Source organism: Plasmodium gonderi, assembly GCF_002157705.1.
Source record: "Plasmodium gonderi DNA, contig: Chr11, whole genome shotgun sequence".
Classification (NCBI taxonomy): domain Eukaryota; phylum Apicomplexa; class Aconoidasida; order Haemosporida; family Plasmodiidae; genus Plasmodium; species Plasmodium gonderi.
Window position 1 is genome coordinate 2,136,410 of NW_021628936.1, and position 10,787 is coordinate 2,147,196.

Below are 10,787 nucleotides of genomic sequence, written 5' to 3' on the forward strand. Positions count from 1 at the left end.
GTTCGACAGGGAAAATGGGTTTACCTCTTTTGTGGACTTTTTTCTTTTTTTTTTCACTCCATTCTTGTTAACTGTGTCCATTCTTGTTAACTGTGTCCATTCTTGTCCACTTTGTCCATTCTTGTCCACTTTGTCCATTCTTGTCCACTTCGCCCATTCTTGTCCACTTCGCCCATTCTTGTCCATTTCGCCCATTTGAATGTGCCAACATTATGCCATTTCCAAGTCTCGATAAGGTAACTTTCTTTTTTGTACAATGTGCATAGGAATGGCATACACTGGGTGCATTTCTCTGAGTGTTAATTTTTTGTCTGATTGGTTCAGGTTATCTATTAAACTTAAGGCAGCTAATCCAAAAAATGTGTGGCATATATCTGGTAAGCAATCTGGGTTGTCACTTATACCACCATTATCTAAGTCTTGACAAAAAAGGATATAATTTTTTAAGGCATATTTATTTATCCACTTGTGTTTTTTTAAAAGTATTAATGAAGAAAAAATCCACCATGAATAACATGTATCTGTTAGTTTTTCTGCCCTTCCGTTGAAACCACCATTATTAGTTTGTCGTAGACTTAACCAATCACCTATTTTTTTTTCATTAATTAAATACAATTTTTGAATTAGAAATAGAGTTGCAACACAGCAAAAAACGCTAGCTGCGTGGGGTTCATTTCCACTAGTCCATGAAAATCCATTTTCACAAATAGCATAATTAGTTAAAATGTAAGATCCTATTTTTTCTGTTGAAACCATGTTCAGTTTGTTTAGTATGGTAAGACAGCTAACTGCACTATATACAAAGCGTGTATCAACTTCTCCCCAAATATCTCCTCTGCAAGATCCATCTTCATTGAACAGCGTTAATATATAATCACACGTTGCGTCTCTTATGGTTTTTTTAGAGTTTGTGTGTTGGTTGACACTGGGACTACTAATCGATGCATTACATCCATTTATGCAATCCGAGTTTGTTACCACCTTATCTGTAACATCATTATCATGCTGGACGTAAGGGTTGAATTCGTCAAAAGAATGGTTCAGTAAAAGAAGAGATAATATAGCGTGATGTGTCGACACCACGTGCGAATCATAATTTGCGTTGTTACCAAATCCACCATCAGGATTCTGGCATTGCAAAATAAAATTAATGAATTCTTTTTTTTTATTTATTTTGTGCGATAGTATTTTACATGAACAAAGGTAGTAGAACACTCCACACATCTTGAGAGTTTCATTGAATATTAGTTCTTCTGCGTTAGACGTAGTTGTGTACGTGTTCAGGTAGTTTACATGCTTTTCTTTCACGAATTGTATTTCGTTCATCTTTTCTTTTGCACAGGAAGGTGCGTCTTATATTTTGTGCAGAGGTAGACGAGTCTTATATACATATATATTTTTTATGCGTTTTTTCTATATGTTCAAGTGGGTAGCTTTTATTCGATCTAGATTAATGAACGGGGCTGATGAAAACGAAAAAAAAAAAAAAAAAAGAAGCATGAGATAGATGGTTATTTATTTTGTACAATGAAAAGTATAACTTGTGTGAAGCATATAAAGTGCTGCTTATTTTCCATAATGTAATATGAGAAAATGAGCAGCTAGTAAGGAATAATTATATCTATCCATGTATGTGGATATTTATAGGTTTTTTTTTTTTTTTTTTTTTTTCTTCCCATACACACAGCTTAGTTAATTCCCTGCAATAATGGTATTCGGTAGGTCTATCAGGCAGCATTGGTAAAGAGTTAAGTTGTTCTGTTAAAAATAGAGAAATAAAAGAGATCACATTATCATAAATCCTACATCCTCCATCTCTTCAAGTGATGAATTAGAATATTTTAACACGTGAATTCATTTGAAAAAGCATATCTAAAAATGATGTGACATTAATACGCATATATACGTAGCCCATAAAAGAATGACAAAAAAAAAAAAAAAAAAAAAAAAAGAATACATGTGACTATATAAAGCTTATGGATGCTCTTAATGTTGAGCAGAATAAAGAAAAGCATAACTCAGAACATATTTCAGTACTTTTACCCCTTGATACAAAGTACGAATACAGATGAACTGGTATTTTGGTTCATCCCATATGTAGGATCTGCGAAGAGAGAAAGTCGCAACATTTTTATTTTTTTTGGACGAAACTATAGAACCATAACGTGTTTACTACCCACGCTGTGCATCCCTTTTCAACGAAATAGGAGCAAGTATAGTAATATATGTTTTTTTTTTTTTTTTTTTTTTTTTTTTGTGAATATGATAGGACTTCTTCAGTAAAATGTTTATATTGTTCCAAAATTGATATAATTTGTGCTAGGCATTTTTTTCATTACCTCTCCCCCAACAACACTTTAAAAAAAAAAAAAAAAAAAAAAAAAAAAGTGACAAAACCTAACCATATATAACACTTATGCAAAGCACAAATGAATTAAAACAATGAAAGGCTGAAAAAACAGAAATGCTTAAACTATTTTTAAAAAAAAGATACGACACTTTAGTAGTGCTAGTCCTTTTATTAATAATCGTGAACAGAGATACAGATGCAGTTGTGAGGACTTTGAGCAAGTGTAATAGAAGTGATGTGCATATTTTTGGGCGTGAAAATGTAGGAAAGAGGACCAGAGGTGGGAGAATTTTCCATTTTCTTGGATCATCTGTGAAACCACTTTTCATTGGTAGAAGGCACACAAAAGATGTTTTATTTAACCATTTAAAACAAAAGAGAAGTAAAGTTAACTTATTTCGTTTGAAGCTAAGTAGCAATGCATGGGCTAAGAAAAATGTAGAACTAGAGAATTACAGAAACATTGGTATAATTGCCCATATAGATGCAGGAAAAACAACAACGACAGAAAGGATACTATATTACACAAATGTGATTAAAAAAATTGGTGAAGTACATGAGGGATTATCAACTATGGATTATTTAGACATAGAAAAAGAAAAGGGAATAACTATCAATGCAGCTGTTACTACTTGTTATTGGAATGGAAGTGAAAAGAATCTAGGAAATTATAGGATAAATATTATTGATACACCAGGGCATGTAGATTTTACTGCTGAAGTAGAAAAAAGTTTACGAGTCTTAGATGGAGGAGTAGTTGTATTCGATAGTAGTGAAGGTGTTGAATCCCAATCTGAAACTGTATGGAAGCAAGCGAACAGATATAATATTAGCAGAATAATATTCCTTAACAAATTAGATAAAGTCGGGGCTGATTTCGAATCATGTATAGAAGAAATAAAAAGGAAATTAAATAAAAAAATTCTCATTTTATATGTCCCAGTTTTTGAAATGAATAATTTTATAAGCACAATTGATATATTAAGAGAAAAACTTATTGTATATAAAAATTCTCATGAATTCGTATATGAAAATATTCCTAAGGTATATTATGACATTTTTTTAAAATATAAAAATTTATTATATGAACAAATTGCTGAAAAGTTTAATTCTTTTCTCGATAATTATTTAAACGATAGAGTTATGAAAATTGAAGAAGTAGAACATTACATTAGGAAACTAGTAGTGGAAGAAAAATACAATGTTGTTATATGTGGTTCAGCCCTAAAAAACAAAAATATACATATGCTTCTAGATTTAGTTGTTAAGTATTTACCATCTCCTATAGATTCAATTCAGAATTACAAGAAGCAAGTTATATATAAACATGATGTTAACAAAAGGGGAGAAAAAATCATTCCACTCCATTTGTGTACTGAAGGAACCGGAAAAAAAATTGGACAGGAGGAGGAACATGGCAATGATAGGAAGGAAGAAACCCATAACATGTTGAAAAATTCTCATTTAAGTGATGAAACGAAAGAGAACATTAGCAACCGATTAGGTAGTGGTGGCGGAGGGGAACAGAGTCAGGAGAAGAAATGTACGCAAGAAGTAGGGGCTAAAAAAGGAGTGAATAACAACATCCAACAGAATGATGCTTGTGCTAATAGTGGAAAGGAGAATGATTTGATTTCTGAAGAATTGAATGAAGTAAACATAAAAAATTACAAGAGAAAAGTTGTAGCTCTAATATACAAAATTATGAATGATCAACATTTAGGAAACATTAATTATGCTCGTATTTATGAAGGACAAATAAATAGAGGAGATTATATATTTAATAATAGAACAAAAAGGAGTGATAAAATTTCAAAGATTTTTTTTATTCACTCAAGCGAAAAGCACGAATTGGAAAATGCACGTGCAGGTGATATTGTTGGATTGGTTGGGCTGAAAGATACACAAATTGGCGATACGCTTAGTAATGTTTTTCTTAGAGCAGAATTAAAAAAGATTAAAGATATTCCCCCAATTATAAGTTTTTATATATATAACAAAAATAAAAATGAGTATGAAAAGTTAATCAATGCATTAGTAAAAATTAAAAAAGAAGATCATTCTTTTTTTTACCACATCAACCCTGATACCAAAGACTTACTAATAAGTGGTGTCGGAGAATTACACTTACAAATTATTATAAATAAAATACAAAAGGATTTTAATGTACCAATTGTATACGGACAGCCACAAATTTCATATAAGGAAACTTTTGTTGAAAATGTGGAGGCCAGGGGAAAGTACATCAAGCAATCGGGTGGAAGAGGACAATATGGAGATGTGCATATTAAAATTGAGCCCATGTATAATTATGCAGAGGAAGATGACGAGGAGGAGAAAAGTGGCAGCGATGGGACGAATGGAAGGGATGGAATCAATGGAAACGATGGTGATGATGCGAAATTTAAAAACAAGCAAGGTAGAAATGATGAACAAAGTGTAGAAAGAAATAGCATGAATATTAACACATCCGAAGTAAATAATAACATTATCATTAAGAATGAAATCACATGTGGAGCAATCCCATCTGCATATTTCGATGCAATTTATACTGGAATAAGGGAACAGTGCAATTTGGGAGTTCTCTCAAATTCTCCACTGATCAATATTATCGTTAGAATAGTCGATGGGTCATTTCACCCTGTTGACAGTAATGAACACGCATTCAAGTTGGCAGCGGGGATGGCCATTCGGGAGGCGGCCAGAAAGACGTCTGTTCGGTTGTTGGAACCCATGATGAATGTACAACGAAATGATCACTCAATAAACGATGGAAGGAACTACTTCTTCTTCTGTATGAATATCTCCAAATAGTATTCATATACAGCAGCACAATATACATTTTTTCGTGAAATTTCCCTTTTTTTTTTTTGCAGTTAAATGTGTCAGTTCCCACTGAATACTTGGGTGATGTCATTAGTGATTTGGTTAAAAAAAGGGGGAAGATACAGCATATCGATGAAAGTAAGAAAAGCCCAGAGATAGACGCTCCAAAAAGTTTTTGTGCATGTTTGCGTGTAATGTGTGGCATGATCTAAGTTAACCATCAAAAAGGGTTAAATACACACACGCATGCATGTACATATGCATATATATATATATACATATATATATGTACACTTTCATTTACCCCTACTTGTGCACGCCCCAAATCAGGTGACGAATATACCAAGGAAATTGTTGCAAGAGCACCCATGGCTTCCATTTTGTCCTACGTTAGCGACCTTAGGAAAATAACCAAGGGAAGAGGTTACAACTTTTGCATTTAAAATGTTTTTGTTTCTCTTATTCAGTTATGAACAAAGAATATAACAATAGAGGGATAAATTCGGTGTGCACTGTGGAGGATTTCAAATTTCTGGAGCTAAAGTATTATCCTGTTCACCACGTTGTTCATTTGTATCTTTTTTCAGCTGTTAATTTTTTTTTTTTTTTTTTTTTTATTTCCCCCTCCCCCTTAGGCAACTACAGCATGACGCTTCACAAGTATGCCCTAGTGCCACAGTATATCCAGGAACAAATTTTACAAAAGGAGTAAAATGGTGAAGTGTTGATGTGTTGAAATATTGGAACCTATTTTCCCCTTCATTTTTAACGTTGACAAGATGAAACATTCTTCATTTTAAATTTTGGGCGTTTTTTTTTTTTTTTTTTGAAACAAAAATTATTTCAAAATTAAAATATGAACTGTTCATGTTTTTTTTTTTTTTTTTTTTTTTTTTTTTTTTGTTCATAAATATTTTTCCGTTGCATTATTCTCCGTTAACATGTTGGCTTTCTCATTTCCCCCCCCCCTCAACCAAATTTTGTCTATTATTTTTTTCTTTTTCTCTTTTCCTTCGTCCCTCATTTATTATACAACATATGATACTGAATTGGGGTATTCCTTTAAAATTTGAAAGTAAATATTCAATGATTTTATTTTTTTGAAAATTTTTATATTTTAAATCAATTTCGTTGGTTACATATTTGGCCGAAATTGTGAACAAATAGCATGCAAAAAAAAAAAAAAATAATAATAATAATAATAATAAATAGTAATAAATAAAAGAAGAGAAAAAAAAGAAAAAAAGAAAATGAATGTTAGTTCTTTTTTTTAGTAAAATGCATTTTTTTTTTTTTTTTTTTATTATGCTTGTATTTATTTTTTCCCGTTTTGTACAGAAGTAGAAAGGGTTAACTGTTCTATTTTTATCATTTTCCGAAGCACGTATCACAAGTTTCAGTTAAAAAGTTCTTTTGTGTGCAAAAATTTGTAGAACTGTGCTTTGGGAACGTATGTGATACGCCATTGAACGAACTGTAATGTGTAGTGATTTTATCAATATATTTTCAGTTTTGGACGAAGGTAGGGAGGTATAACTCGTACATAATTATACGTTGCATGAATATCTTTGTACACAGGGGTGTTTATAATTTCTGTTAGGAACTGGGTTCCCCCCATTAGTGTGTAGAACATATTATGGGTGATCCCTACATTTGCGAATAAGAGATTATATGTGTATCAGCCTTACATCCTGCAGCACTTCGACAAGAAGATGGGTTATTATTTATTAATTTTTTTTTTTTTTTTTTTTTTTTTTTTTTTTTGCAATCCAGATTGAGCATAGTCATGAATAGTAAAATCATGATACATCAGAACCTTGATACGTGGCATTCATTCGATCGAATATGTATAAATAAGAATCTACAATTTTGTATATGTTTTTTTTATCTTCTTCTTTTATGTTTTTGGTTTCATAATAATATTTAATCTTGTTGATATTATTTATAAATATATAATAATATATATCATTATTTTTAAAGTAAGCAAATAGCTTAAACATGACAGGGTATGAAAATAAGTCTAATTTGTTAATTGCTAGGGAATACTGAATGATTTTGTTCAATCTTGTACATTCAAATAGTATGTCTTGTAAGATATCTTTTCTCAATTTAGTATTTGTATTGATTCGTCTAAAAATTTCTAATTCCTTTTCATACACCTTCTTATCATCAATATACGATTTTAATGTCTCCATTATTTTAGGGGTTTCAAAAAATTCTACATATTTCATAATATGTAAATTAAAAAACGTTTCAAAATTTTTTCTGTTTTCATATATAAATGAACATACTTCTTTGTTCTGTACATCTGATGTGAATATTTCAACATTTTTAATATAGTTATGGGATGCTAAGCATGCTTTTAAAAGTAGAGCTATATTTAAAGGTATATTTTTTTCCCTATCTATATCGAAAATGGTTAAATGTGATAAGGTATAAATATAATGTTGCAATATGTTTTCATCTCTGTCATCGTTGGTTGTGTAGGAAGTTTCATCATTTTTTGTTATTGTTTGTTCTGCGTTTCGATTTACATGTAGAGGATGATTTGAGAAATATTCCCGATTGTTCAATGGTCTCTTATTTATGTGTACTTTCTTTTTAAACATTATATTTCCCCCATTCAGTAAGTCTAGGAAGAGTATTTTTTTGCAACGGGATACTCTAAGGAAAATGGAACACCATGCTATGAAAAAGCAGCAGGGAATGATTTTCCACATAATTACTGTGGAAAGATGTTTATATAAAAGATCTGTATTTTTGATATTATGATGAATGGTAAGTGTGTGATGTGCGAAACTCTCTATGTGAAATTATGTGATTTTGTTTTTATCCTTTTTTTTTTTATTATTTTTTCAAATAGTTTTGTATTATATATTTTTCTTTTTTTTCATGTGTGTGGATACATAACTGTGTGAAATTTTATCTATTTTTATTTTGGTTGATTTGATAAAATGTAGTTATTCCATTTTTAACCTTTTTTTTTTTTTTTTTTTTTTTTTAATCAAATGAACATATGATGGAGGTGTAATAATTTTTTTTCTAAATTAAGTATTTTTTCATCATTTAAGTGATATTTAAAATGTTCTTTAACTGGTGAGTACAGGTGGCATTTCCTTTGGTAAATGGCTGGGGAAAAAAAACTTCTATATTTGCTTAAAAGGCACGTCCGATAGAGAGGAAAAATTGCACATTCGACATTATTGGTTGTGTTTAAGAATGGATGTTGCATCATTGCGAGTAATTTCTTTAAAGGTACCAAACAGAGTGGAAGTTAATGTTAAAAGGAAAAGAAAACGAAAGGTCAGGTCAAAATGTAAGTCTGTTTTACATGCATGGAAAATATGAGAACAACTGGATTTTATGTTTCTTCCTGTTTGGTTGTACGAGCATGCGTGCTTTGCGTTATGTGTATGTAATGAAAAGGGTGGAGAGGAAAGTTTCCTATTTTAAAATGCACTAAAAGTGTTATTTAGTTTGTCAAGTAATTTATCATTTATGTTGTAAAAAATTATTACTTTTACATTTGTTTTTATTTTTACTTTTAATTTAATTTATTTTTTTTTTTTATTTGTTAATATGAAAAGGTTAAATATGCGAATTTAAAAAAAAAAAAAAATTACTAACACAAAAGTATATTAAAAATTACTAACACAAAAGTATATTAAAAATTACTAACCCAAAAGTATATTAAAAATTACTAACCCAAAAGTATATTAAAAATTACTAACCCAAAAGAATATTAAAAATTACTAACCCAAAGGAATATTAAAAATTACTAACGACATACGAGCAATAATCTGTTGTATACCCTTTATATATATATGTGTGTATAGGTTTACATGAGCATGGATAATATCTTTATTTTATCCCTACTGTCAGACTCTTGCGTGGATGATTTGCAACGGGTTATTTGCAAGAACGTGTAAACCCCATTTATACATACCAAAAAAAAAAAAAAAAAAAAAATAAATAAATAAAATGAATAAATAAAAACAAAAATCTGTTGTCTTAAAAATTTCACAAACAATTGCAAAATAGAGAAAAAAAGATGATATTTTTTAAGTGGGATATCCATAAACATATGCACCTCTTCATAAACAAATTCTTTTGTGAAAAACAAAGTCCTTTCTTTGGCATTCTATCGAGCAGTAATATACTTTTTTGCACTTTCCGCATCTCTTTAGGTTTTTTTCCTGCAAAGAAATAAAAAAGGTGTTAAAATGGGAGGAATGTGTATTAAGTCTTGTGTGATCTAAAAGCATAGGTGCTAAATATGAGAACATGCACATAAAACAAACACGAAATGGCGATGTTAAATAGGGGCAATAGAGATAATAGGCATGGTATAATATGCAGCTGGGGATATGGATAATTTTTTTTTTTTTTTCTTCTTCTTCTTCTTCTTTCTTTTCTTTCTCTTCTTTCTCTTCTTTCTCCTCTTCCTCCTCTTATTTTTACCCCTATTGGTGGGTACTCTTTTCATTTTGGAGAAATCGGTTGCCCGTTCGACAGACAGCCACGCTAGACTCCTACCGTATAACAATGTTCACAGGCGTTCGGCTTTTCATTTTGTATACTGGTACTGCTGTCCCCTTCTTTCTGTGCTTTCATTTGTCGTAGAAGGTCCTGCATTGCTTGAGCTTGGTCCCACCTACAGGACGGTAAAAATGGGTGTAAAAATGGAGATAAAAACATGGAGCTATTTATGATGGGTCATTTGACTGTCCTGTCAATCATTTCTCTTCGAGACACTATGATTGAGGGTAATTTTTTTAAAGGTTCAAAAACGGAAATGACAAGGAAAAAAGCTAGTGTTTTTTTTTTTTTTTTTTTTTTTATTTTACATGCAATGCTCCTTTATATAATACCTGTTTTCTGCCTTGGGTGGATTTTTCAAAAACTCATCATACTCAGATATTGTAAAATCACACCTCCTGAAATCCTCGTTATCATATGTCTTTGATAAGAATGCATCTCCATAAATTTCTGTGCTACATATTCTTGAAGCCCTACTATTGTAAGGCAATTTTTTTATGCGTCCAATATCATCAATATAACAATTAACAGCAAAATAATTTGTTTTTTCTGAAGGAATAGTTAAAGGTATTATTTGATAGGTTTGGGATGATTCCACTGCATTATCTATTAGATCTGGTGTTACTGTATTGGAATTTTTTTTTTCTATATTATTTTCTCCTTCATTATCATTTTCTTTACTACTTTTAAGTTTTTCTTTTATGGATTCTTTTAATTCATTTTTTCCTTTTTCGTCAAAAATTATTCTTCTAAAATAGGACGCCAAAACACTTTGAAATTTCTGCTCGCTTCCACTAAAAGTTAATTCTTTTATTTGATTGTTTATATCGCTACTTATCAAAACGTATTTAAATTCTTTGTGAATGCATTTGAGAATGTCATCTGCCATTTTTCCAAAAATGCTTTACTCCTTTTTATTTTTGTATTATTCCTTTTTATTTTTGTATTATTCCTTTTTATTTTTGTATTATTCCTTTTTATTTTTGTATTATTCCTTTTTATTTTTGTATTATTCCTTTTTATTTTTGTATTACTCCTTTTTATTTTTGTATTACTCCTTTTTATTTTGTAT

General features: G+C 30.4%; 4 protein-coding genes across 4 annotated transcripts; 1 reads left to right on the top strand and 3 right to left on the bottom strand.

Annotated features, from left to right (window-relative positions):
* Positions 1-210: 210 nt before the first annotated feature.
* PGO_114490 (geranylgeranyltransferase) lies at positions 211-1,326 on the bottom strand (the record flags this gene model as incomplete). Its single annotated transcript, XM_028688783.1, has 1 exon — positions 211-1,326. One exon carries the CDS (start codon positions 1,324-1,326, stop codon positions 211-213), a length of 1,116 nt encoding a protein of 371 aa, XP_028544584.1.
* Positions 1,327-2,464: 1,138 nt separating this feature from the next.
* Positions 2,465-5,888, top strand: PGO_114500 (elongation factor G; the record flags this gene model as incomplete). The annotated part of the gene is made up of 4 exons (XM_028688784.1): positions 2,465-5,092; positions 5,227-5,314; positions 5,507-5,599; positions 5,812-5,888. 4 exons carry the CDS (start codon positions 2,465-2,467, stop codon positions 5,886-5,888), a joined length of 2,886 nt encoding a protein of 961 aa, XP_028544585.1.
* A 1,087-nt stretch (positions 5,889-6,975) lies between these two features.
* Positions 6,976-7,896, bottom strand: PGO_114510 (liver merozoite formation protein; the record flags this gene model as incomplete). Its single annotated transcript, XM_028688785.1, has 1 exon — positions 6,976-7,896. The coding sequence occupies one exon, from the start codon at positions 7,894-7,896 to the stop codon at positions 6,976-6,978; it is 921 nt and encodes a 306-aa protein (XP_028544586.1).
* Positions 7,897-9,270: 1,374 nt separating this feature from the next.
* On the bottom strand, positions 9,271-10,604 carry PGO_114520 (hypothetical protein, conserved; the record flags this gene model as incomplete). Its single annotated transcript, XM_028688786.1, has 3 exons — positions 9,271-9,372; positions 9,713-9,830; positions 10,048-10,604. 3 exons carry the CDS (start codon positions 10,602-10,604, stop codon positions 9,271-9,273), a joined length of 777 nt encoding a protein of 258 aa, XP_028544587.1.
* Positions 10,605-10,787: the final 183 nt, after the last annotated feature.